General features: G+C 34.7%; 1 protein-coding gene and 1 long non-coding RNA gene across 3 annotated transcripts; one reads left to right on the forward strand and one right to left on the reverse strand.

Annotated features, from left to right (window-relative positions):
- Positions 1–331: 331 nt before the first annotated feature.
- On the reverse strand, positions 332–3,530 carry LOC142518760 (uncharacterized). The gene is made up of 3 exons (XR_012813641.1): positions 3,390–3,530; positions 3,215–3,274; positions 332–579 (listed from the first exon to the last, which is right to left on the reverse strand). It is a non-coding gene; the product is annotated as an uncharacterized LOC142518760 (long non-coding RNA).
- Positions 3,531–4,279: 749 nt separating this feature from the next.
- LOC142543889 (protein CYSTEINE-RICH TRANSMEMBRANE MODULE 13-like) lies at positions 4,280–5,810 on the forward strand. 2 transcript variants are annotated; one of them, XR_012819929.1, is made up of 4 exons: positions 4,280–4,452; positions 4,552–4,744; positions 5,540–5,683; positions 5,715–5,810. XR_012819929.1 is itself a non-coding variant. In XM_075651162.1 (3 exons), exons 1-3 carry the CDS (start codon positions 4,401–4,403, stop codon positions 5,583–5,585), a joined length of 291 nt encoding a protein of 96 aa, XP_075507277.1. In that variant the 5' UTR covers positions 4,280–4,400; the 3' UTR covers positions 5,586–5,748. The 2 variants fall into 2 exon arrangements, 1 of the variants encoding a protein (XP_075507277.1); XM_075651162.1 differs by having other exon boundaries at positions 5,540–5,748.
- Positions 5,811–20,161: the final 14,351 nt, after the last annotated feature.

Consider the following 20,161-nt stretch of genomic DNA (forward strand, 5'->3'; position numbering starts at 1 on the left):
CGCATTTTGAATAAGTTATTAATGAGAAGTCGAAACGCAATTTGATTTGATGTCTGGTTGTAACATCGACAAATTTGATTTAATGTTTGAATGTGGTTTTCGAATTCACTAACATAAAAGTGAAACATGTCGTTTCAACCAGACATTAAACGCAATTTGATTGAATTAGAAGTCGAAATTCAACAAAAAATATTATACCTGAAACGTCTGCCTTTCTTAATATTAAAAAGTGCTAAAAAAATATTTTTTTTTAAAACATAACATGAAACGGCCGAACCTTTACCAATACATGAAAATATTTTTATAAAATATTTTGCCCACTTTAAAATAAAACATCAACCAACTAGTATTTAAAAATCACGAAATCGTCAATTGTTTTACCAAACCTAATAAGCAATAAACGTGAAAAATATCATTCTCTCAAAAATAACTCAAAAGCATAAATAAATAGTCTAAAAAATCTTTTAACGTAAATCGTAATCATAAATCATAATTGCGGAAAAGTAGAAGCGCTTGTCCTCGGGTCGTGTGCACCTTCAGTCCAGTCAGGTCAACCATCAAGACCTCCATCAAACTCACCTGCATCCATCACACTTAGTGAGTCTAAAGACTTAACACACCATAATCTTGATAACAAGTAATACGTATAAAATCACATGCAACAGTGAAAGATACTTTTACGTAAAAATAACATTTCCATGACATGCATAACATAAACCTCAACATTTTTCATTTACCTCATTCATAACATGTATCCTTTTATCATGATCATAAACATTTTCCCTTTCATTGAATTTAGATTGTTAATTGTGACTTTTCTCATCCTCAAAATGTCGATGGATCCATCAACATATAACCACAATACTGGGCGGCGGGGACATCAGCGACGATTTCTCGTCCACTGAGCCTTGGCCTATCCTCATCGAATGAAAATACGATCGTCGGGCTCCCTCTGGGGCCTTTTCCCATAAATGGGCTCCCTCTGGGGCCTTTTCCCATAAATGGGCTCCCTCTGGGGCCTTTTCCCTTAAATGGGCTCCCTCTAGTGCCTTTTCCCTCACGATATTCACATTCTTACCTCAAATCCTCATATCCTCAATAGTAACAATTACTTCACTTCCTTCAACGTTTTACATTTTCATCACTTTAAAAAATAATGCATATATATTGTTTTTCTTTTGAAACCAAGCATGCACATATATTTTAAACGTCAACCTTAAATCATAAAAATCCATGGACATTTAAAAATCACAATTTAATAATGTAAATTTCATAAACAATTCGAAATAATCATAAAATCATAAAAACAGCATTCAGAGCACTGCCACGACGTTTACTAATTTTAGGTGTAAAATGATCGTTTTACCCCTAGACGTAAAATTTCTCGGTTTTGACTTTTTCTTGATTTCATTAACTCTAACATGACCCAAATAATTATTTTGGCCTAAATTAAAATTCTCATAATTTTATTTAGCATAAATACTAGACTTTTTAATTAATTCGTAATTAGTCGTTTTGAAGGCGTTTTAATCCCGAAAAATCCCAAACTTTTAAAATAAAATTCCTAAATTTAAAAATTAGACTTTTTATAATATTTTAGCACTCGTGAACCATGACTCGACCCCCGTGAGCCATTTTTCAATTATTTTGCTCCTTTAAAACCCTAACTCGACCCTTAAAGTTTGGACCTGAGCCATGGCTTGATTCCTACGAGCCACCCTCGAGCCAAGCTGGTCCTAACCCTGACCAACCCCTTTAGACACCCTGCTGGACCCTTGGAACCCATAGGATCCGACCACAACTCGAAAACGTGACTCCCTTCCCATGAACATGCAGCTGCCGAGAGATCCAACATGCATGGACTCTAAGTTTGTGAACTAAGGAACCTAGCCGACGCCCTAGCCCCTGAACCAACCTCTAGTTCACCTTCCTAGGACCCTAAAGTTTCACCCTAGCCCAGCCCCTGAGCCCTGAATTGAGGCCATCTCCCTGCACCATCTGCGCAAGCTGTGCGCTGCGTAGGTGCTCTCGGGTAGGAGTCCTTGTTAGCAAGAACTCCTCCCAGCCCTCCTACTCGAGTCTTAGCTTGGCTAGGACTCTTCCCTCGACTGAACCCCATCCCTGGCCAGCCTTGACCGTAAGCCAAGACCAAGCCAGCCCCTCAACCATGAAACCGAACCCCATGAACCCCAAGACCACAAACTCGATTCCATCTTATTTCTTTTGTGATTGTCGTGGGTTTGGTGTGTGTCTAGGACTCTAATTCATGTAAAATCTTTGTTTGTTCATAACTTAACATCATGGCACCCCCTTGGTACATAAAGAACGTGATTTGGAACATAAAACCATTAGTTTGACTCATGTGTATGCAAAAATCCGAAAATTCATAATAAGAACACATGTTTTCAAATAACGTAATTAAAAACGATAGTACGATGTGATAGACGAGAAAAAGGAGATATATGTCATGTAAAACGCACGAATACACGTTGACGACGAAGAACGGCGATGAGGAGAGCCTAGGCTTGACAAATTCTTGAAGCTTCGATTTTTTTCCTCTTCCAAAAGATGTGTGTGTACGTGTGATGTTGGGGAGGGATTTGAATCTGATTTTGAGTGTGAGGCCGTGTAGTAGGTAGGTTTTGGGTGATGTTTATTACTTTAAATACTTAATTAATCCCTTAATTAAGTTTATGCTCATTAAAAATGTAATTAGGCTCATTAGTGCTTGATCAAAGTTTAATTAAAATATAAAAATAGTTTTGTTAAAATAAGTTTGTGAATTTATTAGCTGGGTTGCCAAAAAGTTCGTATTTTTGTTGAAAAACCGACATCGATAAAATATACGTCCCGGCGTATAAAATCACCTCAAAACTCCTTATTTTCAAAAATATGAAAAATCATCACTCATATTTTAAATAAATAAAATTAATTATTTAATAAAAATATTTTACTATTTTTCAGCCCTCAGTCTTCCTATTTAACTTCTAATAATGCATGTCACATAACCATTTAAGCAATTAAAATCAATTAATTAACTATTTTTCATATTTCTTAGATTTGCATGCAATTGGATTACGTCACCTTAATTTTGGACCTTACAATACCTCAATCAAATTTAACATTCAAATTTCATTACTCATATGCGGAAATCGAAACGAATAACAACCACATCGGTTGAGAGCAGCTGAGAGGAAGATATTTGCGAACTTACATTTTGTAAAAGGTTTGCATTCGACAGACCAATGTGAAAGGGCAAAGAATAACGTTTCAGCTACAAATTGAGAAGATTTGGGTAAAGGTAGTGAGCATAAACGGTAAGATAATCGTATTTAAAAATTTGTAAATCAAAACCAAGAATTAAAGAGATTAAGAGGAAGGAAACTTACATTCTGTGAAAGATTGAATTGAAATTCGTGAAGCCAAACCAACAACCAGAGAGATTAAGAGAAAAGAAATCGGTATTTTGTGAAATATATCTGAGAGAAATTATGGAATAGGGAAAAAAACATGAGCCTAGAGAGAATCGTGGAGAGTATAAGAATAAAATATTATGTGGAACGGTTTTGTTGGAGACGTTGATTGATTTTGAGAGAGAAAAATATTATCGAGTTACGACGAAAGGGTCAGAAAAACTTACGCAGGAGAAGGCTTTTTATGATTATCTAAACTTTAATAAAAAGTAGAGACTGTGAGTCAAAATTCATTCAGGTATTGTTTCAATTAATAATTTGGACAACAAAAATTTCTCATATGCTTGTGTACAGTATGTTGGTTGAAGTTTTAATGATTCCGGATTTTAAAATAAATACAAGAGTATTTTGTTCGTTATCTCGAAAAATATATAATAAATCTTGTACAGTAAAATCATACAAAACAATATATATTTTATCATACAATATTAATTATTAATTTTTATAATTTTGTTTCAACTTTAATTATCTAAGATAATCTATCTAATCTATAAAAGAAGCAGTAATGAATATCTTTGGAAAATTAGATTTTAGAAATTCTTACTTAGGATAAAAAGTAAAAGATACGTATTTTTTGAGACAGTCTCACGAATTTTTATCTGTGAGATGGGTCAACCATAAACGATATTCACAATAAAAAATAATATTTTTAGTCTAAAAAATAATATTTTTTTTATTAATGATCAAAATAAAAAATCCGTCTCATAAATATAATACATAAGATCGTCTCACATAAATTTTTATAAAAAATAAATGTATTACGCGTGGTGTACGCGCACTCATTCCAGCCTTTATTATACAAAATAGTAATCGCAATCCCGATTGTGTCTCTCCCTTTCTTTCTACAAGCAAATACTTTTGAACTTCCGAGTAGGGAAGGAGCAGACCTTAGACAGAGGGAGGAAAATAATAAACTAAGGCGAGATCATGAGTTACTACAACCAGAATCAACCCCCAGTTGGTGTTCCTCCCCCTCAAGGTGAGTGATTAGATGATCTGATCTTCGATTTTTCTCTTCTTTTTTTGTTTGATTGAAGATTTGTATCTGATTTTTTATGTGGGTTTTTTTTATTTACAGGATATCCTCCGGAGGCGTATCCGAATGATGCCTATCCTCCAGCGGGTTACCCGCCGCAAGGCTATCCACCGCAGCAGGGCTACCCACCGCAGCAGGGCTACCCACCCCAGGGATATCCGCCACAGTACGCGCCTCAATACGGCGCGCCGCCTCCTCAAAAGCAATCCGGTAGCACGGGGTTAATGGAAGGATGGTACGTAAACGGATCTGATCATGTGAATTTTTCGGATTTGGTCAATTTAGTTGTTTCCGTGTTCGATTGATTGGCGGATTTGGTTTTATGTTCAGATCTGGGTAATTTGGGGTTTTATTTTAGTTTATTTTCTCTATTTTTTGGGGTTTTTCGATAAGTGGACCACCAGGTCGGTGGGTGGCCCACGAGGGTTGGGGCGGCCCGCGGAGGGTTTTGTGCTTCTTCTGTAGTGGTGGTATTCACGCGCCTTTTCCAGGCTTTGCTCGCTTTTTCAGGGATTATCTAATAAACTTTATTATCATATAATATTATCGCCCTATATTTGAATTTATTAATTATTATTGACTTACCTAATCTATCTATTTTTAAAATTTTTTTTATAGAAAATTAAATTTTAGTTCATAGAGATTTATAATCGTTAGTATTATATATGTATTGTTGATTAAGCTTCTCCAAATTTAGATGGAACGTATTTATAGAGATATTTGAAATCTAATAATCTCCAAATTTTTGCTACCAATATTTATACGAGGATTAGTTTAAATAAATTGCTTAGGTGAAATATATTTTTCATGTATAACTTTCTTTGACTCTCTTTTTTTTTTTTTTTAGCACCACGCATAGGATAATATTTAGAGCTAAGTAGGTTGTTTAAAAATATAATCGCCAGTGCAGAATAATATATGGAAAAAAATTGTTGAATATCGTAATTTCCCCGCTTTTCGTTTTGTAGATTACTCACATTCGCTGAATTGATATAGAAAATGTGAATGAATGGAACTATTTTTGGTGCAGTTTGGCTGCTCTTTGCTGTTGTTGCCTGCTTGATGCTTGCTTTTGAAGAAGAAAGGATAGTTGGAAAATGGATATCTTTACCCCATTTATCTTCCATTTAAGCTAGGGTTGTTAATGCTTGTCATATGTTTCCCTTCAAAAATAATATTTGACTTGTTTCTTGAAATGCTACTCTCCTTTTTCTTTAATTGTGCATTTCGTTTACTAAATTTCTTGGGTGTTTTTGGCTTTTGAGTATACAAGTCGTATCAATGTGGTTTCATGTTGTTTATCTGATTGTTTCACAAATCAAATCTCCCACTCCAAACTAAATCGACGCTACCGTGAGATATTGACTTGTTTGGATAGATTAAATTCAAGCTTAGAATTTAAGACATTATCAATAATATGTGTGATAATAAATTTCAAATGTTTCAATCTTGGATGATGTTCTAATAATTGAAAACCAATCAGAATACTAACCTAAGAACCATCTGATTAGGGTTAATGATACGATTGACTCGATGCAATCGCGTGATTGTAAGTAATACGAGTGAAAGATCTAACGAACAAGAAATTATCAACTGATCCCATGAATCCAGAAGAGTATTTTCAGTAATTCGGTTCCAAGTGCCAAGTCGAAATGAAATAAGATATGTAAAAGCCGTCCATGGAAAAAGCACAACCAAAGGTTTAGAAATAAAAAGTTTCCATCGGCTTAGAAATTTCATCACATTGGCTCGATTTATTAGTTATCTGTATTAACAAACTAAAATATCCCATTATCGCATATTATATCAAATCTCAACAATCAATCTCCAAGATGTTTTCCGAACCGGAAGATTGCACAATTCTCAAACTTAGTGTCCCTTTTAACTCGGACAACTTTTTCATCATCCTATAACTTTGATTGTTAGTAACTCAATTACTTACCAAGACACATATCTGTTTAACTCTTCCTCGTTATAATTTACTAATCAAACAAATTCCAGTTTTCCAAGGAATTTGAAGTTGGAGTGGATATGGAAAATGACGAAAAAACAATTTAAATTTCTTTCAAACAAATGATGTTGTAAATTTCCTAACCAGTTTTGTTTCATTACAATGGGACATGCATATTGTGACGGGGAATAATCCAAATAATTGGGCATATGCACTACGCGACTAACACAGAATTTGACATAGCTTTATGACAAATATATCTTATCAAACCCAACTGTACATGAAAGATATCAGTAATATAAATTTAAATAATAGTCAAATCATTAATTAGTTGCACAAATTAAACAAAGAAAACGTGGATGAGTAACACATGAAAGGCCCAAGAATCTTCACATGGCAAGTTCCGAGCTTTCGTGTGAACTCAATGTTTTTTTAGTAGTTGAATTTTCCCTTTTATCCATAAAAATAGCATTATTAACATCAATTGACGAGATATTTACAATATTTTTTTATGTAATATATATTTATATATATATATTACAAATAGGGATGGAATAAGTCTCGATAGAGACGTCCTGAGACATAACATGTTAAGTAGCCAAAACTAGTGATGATATTTGCAAATCTTTTTCTATGTTCCATGGTAAATTAATATCCTCACAATAATCGTAGAATTGACAAAGTGATGAAAACAAATCCTCCGGTGCAAACAAGCTTGAACAGAAGAATAAGATGAAATATGCCAACTTAATCGGTAAACTCAATCGTGTCTATCATAAAATAATACGTATATTTATAGAGGTTCGAATTTAGATTTTCTATCCGTCAGCTTGAAAAACTAGCACTAGGTCACTTTTACAACACCACATTGCTTCTTTCATTACTCATGAACTTATAACGCAGAATAGTCCAACGTCAGTTTGTGACATTGAATAGTCTTTCATAAGAATATTTCTTTCAATAAATTATGTATGAGATAAACTTTTGAGACTGTAATACATTTGAAGACTTGCATAAATTTTGAGCCAGTAATTCATTTCAGTATATTCGATTATCTTCGAGATCTTTAATACTTCGATTTTTATTGTTTCCAATGAAAACGATTAGATATAAGGTTTCAAAAAATTGTATTTGACACTCTCTCTGGAAAAGCTTTGTGGTAGAATCTTGTTGAACCTATAAAAATCTTTTGAATATATTAAGAAACTTAATCTAATACTGCTGTCTGAATAGCACTTGATCATGGATTTAGAATCGAGTAAGGCGCTGAAAGCCATATCTTGGAGAAAGTGTAAAAACAATTTTAAAATGAAGTATAAAAACTCCGAGTCTAGTGTTCCAAGGGCATTTGGTCTAGTGGTACGATTCTAGGTCCCGAATTCAAATCGAGAGACTATAAATCCACTATTTTATTATATAAAATTTTTGAGAACGCCAAAAAAAATTCATGCCAATAGATCAATCCAATTAGCCAAACACCAAAAAACAATAACTCTTATATATTCAAAAAAATTTTAGTGAGACTAGAAAACTGTAGGATAGTAATTCTTAATTTTAATAATAACAAACAGTATCTAACTGTTATAGAATCCAATCGCTATTCTATGTATCAACAGGTATTGTAACCAGAGCTCAAAGTGTAACCTCATCAAGGGCGACCAGACTTGAAACATCTACTACTTAAAAAATGCTACTAATTTTTTTTTCAGGCTCATTCTCGAAAATTCATAAATTATGCATGCATGCAACACTGCCGAAAATTTCACCTTTCAAAAATAATAGTAATCATCTACCGGATGAAAATACTGTAATTTTAAAAAATAAAACAAATATGAACGAGTAAAAATTCTTATAACCAATAAACATAATAAGATGAATGAGTAAAAATATTCATGTCCACTCCTATCTCATAAACGTGATGTGCGGGAGAAATAAGGTCCTCGAGTTCACGTGCGCACATCCAACTCCGCCTACTCAGTCTTATACACCTCCAATCTCTTGATCAATTTGCTCACCTGCATCATTCACACCCAGTAAGTCTAAAGACTCAACACACCTGTAACATATAACGAATACATATACATAACAAGCAACATTGATAATTACTGTAATAAAAATATGTTTTTCATGATCTTAAAAGCGTACACGTAAACATATCGTAAAAACATAACGTGTCAAAACATCTTATCATATCATCATATACTTGTTCATTTTCTTTAATCGAATTTAGTTCGTTAGTTGTGACTTTCGTATCAACTCTATTCGATGGATCCATCTACACAACAGTAGTACCCGGTGGCGGAGACATCAGCGACAGTATTATCCATCCACTGAGCCTTGGCCTTACAGCTCATCGTATACATATATCGTCAGTCACAACCACCTCATATCCTTCAAAAATATCATCATTTTCATCACTATCAAAATTATGCACATGCGTAGTTTTTACTTAAAATCAAGCATGCAACGTATTTTCATAATTACATAAAAATCAAATTCGTGTTACATGACGTTTAAAAACGTGATAAATTTGTGATCAGAATGCTGTCAGGACTAAAAAATCGACCTGGGTGAAAAATGACTATTTTCCCCTGGAAACCCTAAATGACCATTTTACCCGTGGACCTCAAAATTTCGACCCGAAGCCAACCAAACTCCTTAAAACACCTCAAAACATAATATTAAGCATTTCTTAGATATAAACTCGAGTCCGTTCTAAAATTTACCGTTCTAAAAATTATACGATTCGTTTTAAAACTTGGACCGATGTTCCGATTTTAACCCGAATCAACCCGAATTTCAATCAAACTTTTCCCAACTTGAAATATGACTTAAAGCTACATCTCCAGCCCCTAAACCACACGTTCAAGACCACGTATGACCTACGATCAACGCCTAAAGGTTGCTGGAAATTTCTAGCGTCTCACGACTTCAACCCTAGTCCACCAAACGTGCAACCCTTCGACCCTAGGCCCTACCAGCTCGTTCCAGCCCTGGAAAAACCTTTCCTAGCCCACCTTAGGACCCTTATGGACAGACCTAACCCAAGTTCACAGCCCCATGCACACTGCACGACGCACACGACCGCTAACCACCCACAATGCCCCAACCGAGAACAACCTTAGCACCTTTCGCTCAAACGACCTCTTCACTAACTCCAGCCGTATTCGATCCATCCTAGGCCACGGCTCAGACCCACCAGGGTTTGGTCCAGGACTAGGGACGACCCTTGAAGAGCCGACGCACGACAGCCTCTCGATCTAGTCGCCTAGCTGCTAGGGTATTCAACAAAAGCGCTCGGCCCTCACCTAGACCAACCAAGTTTCGACTCCAGCACTTAGACACCATCTTACTTGATGTATAAAGCTCCTTAGCAACGTAACTCGACAGTCCCCTTGCACAAGAATCATAAAAACGTGAGTTGTATGCGTAAACATGCAGATTTATGACAAACCGAATGCTTAAATGATTTAACATGCAAAAATATGAAACCTTCATACATGGCACGCATAACTGTATATTTACAGCATGAATGATGAGAAAGGAAGATAGGGGTGTCAAAATGCAACATGACCCGTCAACCCGATATGAAAAAAATCAGGTTCAGGTTGGTGTTTTTCGGGTTCGGGTCGGGTTCGGGTTGGATGGATTCGGGTTAGTGCCAGGTTAGACGGGTTTCGGGTCGGGTCGGGTCGGGTCGCATGTTGACCCGAAAACTTTTTTTTTGAAAATATTACCTATATTTTTATATATGGTATGTTTGAACAAAATTTATTGTATATTTATATGATAAATTTTCATCATTTAATATTTATTTTGTATATTTTTTATTTTTTTAACAATTGTTTATTTGATTTAGTAAATATACTTTAATTTTCTACAATTAAACTTTCAAATTTAAATCGGAAATTTTGTTATTATGTGTTTAAATTAAAATATTATTATTATTTTTTATTTTTTCGAATTTTTTTCATTAATTTTTTTAAAAAATAAATAAAATTCGGGTTAGACGGGTTCATGTTCAGGTTAGGGATTTTCGGGTTGCTTCGGGTTTGGGTTGAATAAAAAAAATAAAAAAATTCACGGGTTGACCCGAAACCCTACCCACTCGACCCGATTGACACCCTTAAAGGAAGATACATAGCGTGCCTTAACGTTTATACGCTCAAAAACTCGAAGATACGCGCGTAGGACTTTGCACCGGAGAGGCGGGGAAGAAGCTTTCTTGAAAACTTGAGAGAAAAAACCGAGATGCTGCTTGTTTCACGTGAGGATGGAGGCTGCTGAATGAGGGGAGGGGGCGGCCACTAGAGGGTATTAGGTTTAGGGTTTAATTAATTAGGTTTAAGTCAAAATAAAGTACATTAATGGGCCTCTAATTAGAATTAAATGGATTAAAAGATTTTTTGGCCTATTAAGTATTAAAATAAATCCATCAAGCCCAAATACACTCCCGAAAAATATTTCGTTTTGGTACGTTTTTGAAAATATTGCCCGAACCCTCAAAAAGTCCTCTGAATCGTTAAAAATTGCGTACCGGATAAAAATGTGACCCGACGAGTAAAAATACCCAACCAAGGCTCATTTTCAAAAATCAAACTTAAATACACCGTATATTAAATAATTACAATAATTATTTTGTGGCGCCCGGTTTAGGAATTCTTAGTTATTCCCTTACTAAGTGCCACATTTTTTTACAATCTTTCTTTATTGAACTTCTATTGTTATTTTTACCATTATTATTATTAGAAAGATATTGTAGATAAAAATTTAAATATTTTCTACTATAATTTAAAGATTATCTACAAATATTTACATTCTTATTTCAAATATGTACAATTATTTTACAGCGGAAGTTTAACATTCATATGTACAATTATGTTACAGCGGAAGTTTAACATTCATTTATAAACAGATCATCCCAACTTTCAAATGATCTTATTTCAGCTTCAGTTATTTTCCTCTTGTTCCAATTCGGGGGTTCCTATGTCTGGAAATTACAATAGACGAAAAGAAACAGAGGGTTAAGTCTTTGAGGACTTAGTGAGTTTAAATTAGTATATGGTTTTTAAATAACACTTCATCATTTTATGCATGAAATAATAGGCATAACAATTTAGATATTATGAATGATATGCAATGAAATAATAGATAAATGAAAATTCCATAAATTAACATTGGTGGCTCTAATTGAGCACTTTTTACGAGCCGGGTGAACCATTCTCCGGACCGAAATATTCGGTGCGCGTTGTTCAGATGAACCATATACCCGAGACTTTTGACCCGTTTTTCATTGGACTCATTTTCCGGGCCGAAGCCACGTTGTCCAGTGGACTCAATTTCCGGACCGAAATCCGTTGTCCATGACTCCATTCATTAATGGTATATCAATCCATTCATAAATATGCAAGAAAATATATCAGTAATTGAAATGAACTGTGGATGATATTTGAACATTAAATAAATGTTATTGAAATTCTCATGCCAAATGCCAAAGGCTTTAATAGAAGAATGAATAGTAATTTCCTCACCTGATAACTTACAGTTTAGGCTTGATTAATAATCCGAGTTGCTGGAGCAAGTCCTAAAAATGTATTATGAATGATATTTATATGTTAGAGTTTTTAAGTAACTAGCTGATCTGTAAAGGCCCGTATTTCGTATTCATAATTTTTTTTTGCGGAATTATTAAAATTTTTCTAAATAATTAAATAACTTGCCCAATTTATAAAATAAACATGTAAATAATTTTAACTTTAAAATAACAGCGGAAGCAAATATTAATTTCAAACAAACAGTTTAAAATTAATCCAACGTAAACATCAACTTAAAATAATCCAACGTATTAAAATTGAGTTTGAATAATAAAAGGTTCATAAACTAAATCATGAGGTCCTCGGGTTTATTACTGATGTCCCAAGATCGCTCACTGGTCTCCGCCCGCAGTCTCGACCTCATCAATACCTACAACAATCAAGTCTAGTGAGTCTAAAGACTCAACATGTATATATCGTGTATAACAAGTAAATATATATATTAAAATCCCATGCAACGTAAAAATATGGTATCGTAAAGCGTACGGTGAAAATCGTGTCATGAATAATTATAACTACGTGCATATCTGAAAATCATATGTAAAAGCTTTGCTCAATAGAGCTCTGACATGTCATATCATAATTTTCTGGTAGAGATAATGTTTCTAAGCAAGTGGCCCATAACATAACGTAAGCGCCTGATCAGACTAAACCACAGTATACTGGGCGGTAGAGATCAATCACAGCCCTTGGACTGGATGTCCGTACCCATACATAATCATAAACCGGTCGTAAGTCACCGGGCGGAGAGGTCCTCGGTTGCGCCTACCGACTTCCAAACCCATAAGCATAAGGTGGCCACAAGACATATAGCATATATCTCAAAAATAAACATTTTATATTTTTATGCACGTAATATAATTATAACCTTATTTTTACCGGATGAGTTGGATCGTTCTCAGGCTTGCTGCGACTTACTACTAATATGTGACACATGCAATAAATCTTAACTTGACAAAATTTTAAAAATAAAACCAAAAACGAGACGATTCGGACCAACAACTTGATTTTTAACCATGGCTTCGTCCCAACCCGAACCAACATTAAACCGACGTTTAACCATGATTAAAAATACCCCAAACATACTGAAAAATATGCATACTAACTGTAAAAAACGAAAATAGGTGAAATGAATCCAAAAACATAAAACACTCTTTCGAGAGTCATTTTGGCACCTTTCACCGTAAATTCTCGTACGACCTCTAAACTCGACCGAATCACGAACGGCCAAAAACATGACTTTCCTAACTCATTGAGGTACTCTCCAGTCCAAGGCCATGGGCTAAAAGCTAGCCAAGAACTCAAACCAACCTCATGAACCGAATAGCAAGTTGCTGTCAAATTACAGCAGGAGCAGCTTGTGTATTTGAGGGGAAATTCTGAAATTTAATGACCAAGGGCTTGAACCACCACCCAAAGACTCCTACCAACATCCTAAGGCATGGATTCGACCATGACTAAGGGCTAGAAGCCAACCACAAAACAACCACACCCCAAAACCGAAACACACTCACACAGGAAATGGAAAGACCGAAATATGCACTTGTGTTGTTGTTTAAAAATTTTGAGGGAACCATGAACCAAACCTTGAAAGGACACCTTGGTCACGTCCTAGACATGGTAAGTGAGGGTTGTAACCATGGCTATAGTCCCTAGGATAGCCAAGATTAGAACACACACCTTAACCACCCAAATGACCAAAACCGTGACTCATTATTGCACCTAAGGGAAAGTTGCTGTCATTCTTTCGTTCTTGAGTTTATGGACTGAAACACATGAACCAAAAAACCCCTAACATACTGTAAATCATGCCTATAATCAGCCTTGGGAGCCTGGAACCGAAACAACTCCTGAAATCACAAGAAACATCTCAAACAAAAACATAAGCCAATTCCGAGAACCTGTGCAGATTTTTCGAAAATGTTGCTGCCATAATTTCGTTTTGCCTCATGAATCTTTAACATATAATGTTTAAAAATATTTATAGGACTTGATTGAAGAGCAAAGAAACAACATATACATGCCTGGAAGTTGTTTTGAATAAAACAAATCAAAACGACAATACGATGCGACGGAATCGGAGTTGGCTTTTCCTTCTTGTTTCTGCTGTTGTTCTCTCGAATTTAGCAGCTTGTTCTTTCTGATATTTCGAATGTAGGGGTGTAGTTGATGTTAGGGATGAAGGTGTATGATATAGGAGGTGTTAAAGGGGTGGAGAGTTACAAGTGCAAGAAGTTGAATGGGATTGAATTGATTCCCCTTCACCCCTTGCTGCCGAAGGATTCTTCATTATTTTCCTTATTATTGCTGCTATTCTTACACGACTATGGCAGCTGGTTTCTCTTGATATTTTCGAGCATATAGGTGTAGGATATGTAGGTGATGAAGATGAATGTTATAAGTAGTGTTAAATGGGTCATAACATGCATTAAGGTGGGAGGTTACAACTCAAGAAGTGGAATGGTTTGAAATGTTTTCTTATTCCTTGCTAGCCTATTCTTTTCCCTCATTTTTGTTGCATATACACGTTGGTATGCTAGGTAGTAAGATGAGGATGAATGTGGTGTGCTATAATATTTGAATTTCCATTACTTTGTGAATTAAGAGGGTAAATGAATACACCATGAAGTGTAATTAGGAGTGGTTTAAATGGGGTGTTACTAACCTTTGAATTATTTTAAATGTTGGACTCAAAATTATTATTGCTAATTTGCATGGTATTTTATTGTTTAAATCTTGTATTTTAATTGCTTAAAGTTTAGCACTCTCATTATATATTTTAGTGAATTTACACATTAAATTTGGCTTAGAATATTGCATGGCATTCATGATCTCAAATTTAAATATTCAAATGCTATGATTAATTTCTTGACTATATTATACCTAGATTAATTTATCCCCACTTGTTTACATATTTTAATTTAAGCTTTAGTTAAATATTAACCTAAAGTACTTATTTAATAACTTAGCTCTAATTAATTAATAAATCCTAAAACATTCTTTTCTTTAAATTAAATTATTCCTTGACTTAATTTAAATTTAGGAATATTTTTCTTATTATTAATCTTATATTTAATCTCCAAACTCCGGTCCGGCCTCGCGTATTTATGCTGAAAAGATAAAACTAAACATCTATTTTTTTAAAATAAATAATCACGACTCAATAAATTTAAAAGAATGAATTTAAACTCTCATGCATAAAAATCATTTTAATTTAAATAACATTAATTATGCATGTCTTATACGTAATCTGATTTTCGGGACGTTACAATCTACCCCCCTTAAATTGAATTTCGTTCTCGAAATTCGCTTATCCTTGATAATCAAAAAGTTTATATTCTTAATTCTATTATCCCAGCAATCCACGCTACCGTTGCGCTACTCTGATAAAAATTAAGTCCTAGGCTGTCTTTACGTTTCTTCAATCCTAATTAGATTGCCTACCAAAAATCTCATTTGTGAATCACAACTTAAAACGACTTATGGTAACTTAGCTTTACTTTACTATGACCTCGAATTCTGACTTTTCTCATCGTTCCCAATATTAGAATTGGTGGTTCAAACTTATCATGTCTTACCTTCCTTATACTATACCCGTAATGTTCAACGACCTATTACATTAGCATTTACGCAGTTCAACTTAAAGACTCTTAGCACCAAAGGTTACTGATCAACTTCTATCCTCGGTGATACACTTAAAAGTTAAATCTTATTTCAGCTCCATAACAAAATTAGTCTAAGATCCTTGAATCGAATCTTTATCTTACAGTCCAAACTTATATAACTTAACTATTTACGAGTATACCCCAAATATAAAATTGTTGCAAATCTTAAACCTCAAATAACGTTAATCCATAAAACCCAATTATACAACATCGACCTTCTACCAATATTTTAAAGCCCTTCAAGTCTCAATTATATGCTTTAACCATTTTCTTTCCAATTACAATATAGTTGAGGCCTAAGACTCTGGACTTTCCTCATTGAAACAAGTGTCGCATTCTTGTGTATCCTTAATGCTTACTTAATTCTAGCATATAAACTTAATAAGTTAGCCCATGGTAGCATTAGACTAACTTTAATAAATCAATTTCGCTTATAACCCATAGAATTCTAGAATCCCCATATCAAGCTTTTAGATTCCTTACTTGATAAAAAAAATTTTAATATTCATCAATTGATAACTTATATTGAACACAACTAATTCCCTTTTGTTTTTATTTCACTCAAAATTTCCGTATGAACAAATATCCCATAAATTTGAAATTTAAACTTACCTAATCCAAATAGCTTTGAATAAAATAATTCCAATACGCATATCCGTTTAGTCCCAAGTTTGTTAATGACCTTCAAAATTCCTCAAGACAAGGTGTCTACCTCACCTCTTACATGCTTCTATCAAATATCTTAACCAACAATCATATCTAACTTTCTAGAAAAATTAAATTCAAACAAAGGTATAATTTTAACTCTTAAGATCACGATTAAAAATTATAATACATCAAACTTAGGTTCCCAAAATTTTGTTAGCTCAATGTCTACTATTATAACTTAACTAATTGATCAACTTCACCTTAAATTGTCATCACTTTAAATTCTTAATTTGGCACAACATTATTTTACTAACACTTAAATTTTCAAGCCCAAGATTGATTCATCCTACAGTGTCTTTGATTACCATTTCTTATAATATTATAACCCAGATATCTCAAAGTTCCAAATATCTCTTCAAATCGAAATCATCAAAAATTCCAATCATTTAAATAATTCGATTATCACTTACTTCTAAACTAGTCCCCAAAATTTCTTAAAATTGCAACATAAATTCTTAATTTCCTCAAAAATTATCCAATTTGTCCTTAAATCTCGAAAGTTCCACAATTACCCATTAGTCCTCAGTATTCCCAATTTCATTTTTATAGATTTCTCGTATCATAAGGTTCAACAGTTTTAAGTTTATTATACCCAAAATTAATTCCCATCACACGTTTTACATTCTTATAAATACTTAAAATTCCAATTCCTGAAAAGTTCGCATTTAATCCTTAAAATTTTGAAAATTGCAATCTGACCCTTACAGTTCTCCAAATTTACATTTTGGCCCTACAACTCTTCGAAATTTGCATCATTGTCCCCATAAAATTTTCCATCTTTACCTAATTAAACTTTTAGATTCTCGAACTCGAAATTTAATCCCAAAATTTGGTAAATTCGAAAATAGTCCCTTAGAATTTTATTTTTGAACTTAGGTCCTCAAATCATTGTTTATTACAATTAGGTCCTTAAAATTCTCAATTCCTGCAATTCAATCATTAAATCCAACTATGTAGAGAATGCATCCAAAATAAATTCTCATAATTAATCTTACATTTCCATAGATACTTAAAATCCTCAAATTGTACATTTATAATCCTAAAGATTGTCGTAGTCTTCGAATCGTTAATCCTTGCATGAAATCCTCAAAAATTTAATTCAACTAGCAACCACGAACCATCAATAATTTCTTAGAATTTCTAAAAGTCCCAAAAGCATTCATAATTTTAAGGATTAACTTATGACCCATAAGGAGGACATCAACACTACTGACCTAAAAATTAATATAGTCAAATCATTTTCAACCTCTCCTAAAGCCCAATATTCGAATTCTTAGACATGTCCAATTCCAAACGTACCCAACATGCATAATTCCATAATTTTTTTTTAAATTTAAATAAACAATGAACAATTAAAATCTGAACGTAAAATATTTCATGAAAACATACTGTTAAAATTTCATGCTTTAAACAAAGTGCGTAAACGTAAAACTTACAGACCGAAGGCGTGACTTCGTGAGCTTCTCAAGGTCAGTACTAGTACAACCCTTTACAAGAACATAGGCTCTGATACCAATTGTAAAGGCCCGTATTTCGTATTCATAATTTTTTTTTTACGGAATTATTAAAATTTTTCTAAATAAATAAATAATTTATCCAATTTATAAAATAAACATGTAAATAATTTTAACTTTAAAATAACAGCGGAAGCAAATATTGTTTTTGAGAAGGCCCTCGAACTACTTGCTTGAAAATTTGCGGAAAATTAAAAATTTTCTTTTTAAAAGAACTTAAATGGCCTCATTCATAAAATCACTGGTGGATCAAGTTCAATATTTCAAAATAATTGCAGCGGAAGAAAATAAAGTTTGCCAAAAATCACAATTTAAAAATATCCAACAACTGATAAAATTGTTTGCGGAAAAACATAACAACTGCTGCACTGAGGTCCTCGGGTGCCACTACTGCCGACCCAAGCTGGCTCACTGGTCCCCACCCTCGGCCCTGGCCTCATCAGTACCTACAACAATCAAGTCTAGTGAGCCTAAAGACTCAGCATGCATAAATCACAGGTAACGAGTAAAAATCTGAATTTAAAATATGCATGTGATAAAATATCCTGTCCTGAGGCATACTGAAGATAATCTGTACTGAGCAATTATAATACGTGCATAACTAAACTGGAAAATCACTGTAAAAATATTTGCTCCTTGGAGCCTGTACTGAAATATCTGGTAAAATTTTCTGTTGAGATTATGTTTTACGCCTGTGGCCACTGCACTAAGCTGAACTGATCGGTAACTGGCTACCGGGGAGGCTGAAACTGAACTGAGCTGGCCGGTCACTGGCGACCGGGTGGTACCATACTGAACTGATCGGTCACTGGCGACCGTATAAAATAACACTCCCACATAGTGAATGAACCACAAGCCATATCGCATAAATCTCAAAAATAATCATTTTCTATTTAATGCACGTAAAATAATTAACTGGCATAATGAAAATTCCTGTAATTTTACCAACTGGATTGGATTGGATCGTTCCCAGGCTCGCCGCAACCTAACTGTGCCATGAAAAATATGCAATAGCTTAAACTTAACCAACTATGCAATTTACGTTCAAAAGATGCGACTATGACGCCTAATGACTTCGCATTTAATCATGACTCCGAGCCAACCTGAACCGACACTGAACCGACATATAGTCATGATTAAAATACGCTGAAAAATCATAAAATAATGTTCCTAAAATGATAGGGTCGAAATCTAGGTGGAATGGAGGCCAAAACAGGAAACGCTCTTTCGAGAGTCAATTTGGCACATTGCACCGTAAATTCTCGTACGACCTCAAAAATGATCCAAATGACGAACGGTCAAAAACATGACCTTCCCAACTCAATGAGGCACTGTCCAGTCCAAGGCCATGGGCTAAAAGCCAACCAAGAACTCAAACGACGCTTCTGAACAGCAGCATACTTGCTGTCAAAAAATACAGCAGCTGCGCACTACAAGACTTGCATTGGTTTCGAGACTATCGGCCATTAGGGGCGTGAACCACCGACCAGAGACTCTTACCAACATCCCAAGGAATGATTTGAACCATGGCTAAGGGCCCTAGGCCAGCCACAATCCGCATCACACCAAATCTTAACCGAAGGGTCCAACCGAGAGCAACGTGCATGCGTGTGTAGTGTTTATGCTATGATCGATGTCTTGCGTCGTTCCAGTGGCCATTTGATTGACCATGGCACGATCTAGACATCTAGGAGCATGATATGAACCGTGGCTAAGGGCCATAGGCCAACCAAGATCCACACCAAGCCACAAAAGAAACGAACCATATGCTGAAAAATGGAAGGGCCGAATGGGGAAAGGGGCTGTTCTTGTTGATTATTTAAAAACCGATGAGCCATGGACCAAGCCACCAAAAGGGCGACTTATTCACGTCTTAGACATGCTAGGGAAGTGATCCAACCATGGCTAAAGGCCCTTGGGGCAGCCAAGATCAGATCCACAACCCTTGACACAAAACTGAAATTTCGAATCACATTTCTGCACTTATGGGGAACTTGCTGTCATTTCGGTTTTCCAGCAAGTATGGGGCTGGTTTGAATGGACCAACATGGTCCTAATGCATCCTACTACATGTATACAAGTTGCCTTGGGAGCCTGGAGTCGATCCAATACCTGAAACCATCAAAACTCAGAAAAACGTGAAGCTTGTCATGAAAGGGCCGAAATTCTGCATGTGTGTTCCAAAAATATTTTGACATGTATCTCGGTTTTTGCTTGCTA

This window comes from Primulina tabacum, chromosome 1 (assembly GCF_025594145.1).
Source record: "Primulina tabacum isolate GXHZ01 chromosome 1, ASM2559414v2, whole genome shotgun sequence".
Taxonomy (NCBI): domain Eukaryota; kingdom Viridiplantae; phylum Streptophyta; class Magnoliopsida; order Lamiales; family Gesneriaceae; genus Primulina; species Primulina tabacum.

Bases quoted from the DNA above. Each gene is read 5' to 3' on its own strand.
- LOC142543889 (XM_075651162.1), top strand. From the start codon at position 4,401: ATGAGTTACTACAACCAGAATCAACCCCCAGTTGGTGTTCCTCCCCCT. The intron at 4,453-4,551 runs GTGAGTGATTAG...TTTTATTTACAG, and splicing joins TGGTGTTCCTCCCCCTCAAG to GATATCCTCCGGAGGCGTAT. The intron at 4,745-5,539 runs GTACGTAAACGG...TTTTTGGTGCAG, and splicing joins ACGGGGTTAATGGAAGGATG to TTTGGCTGCTCTTTGCTGTT.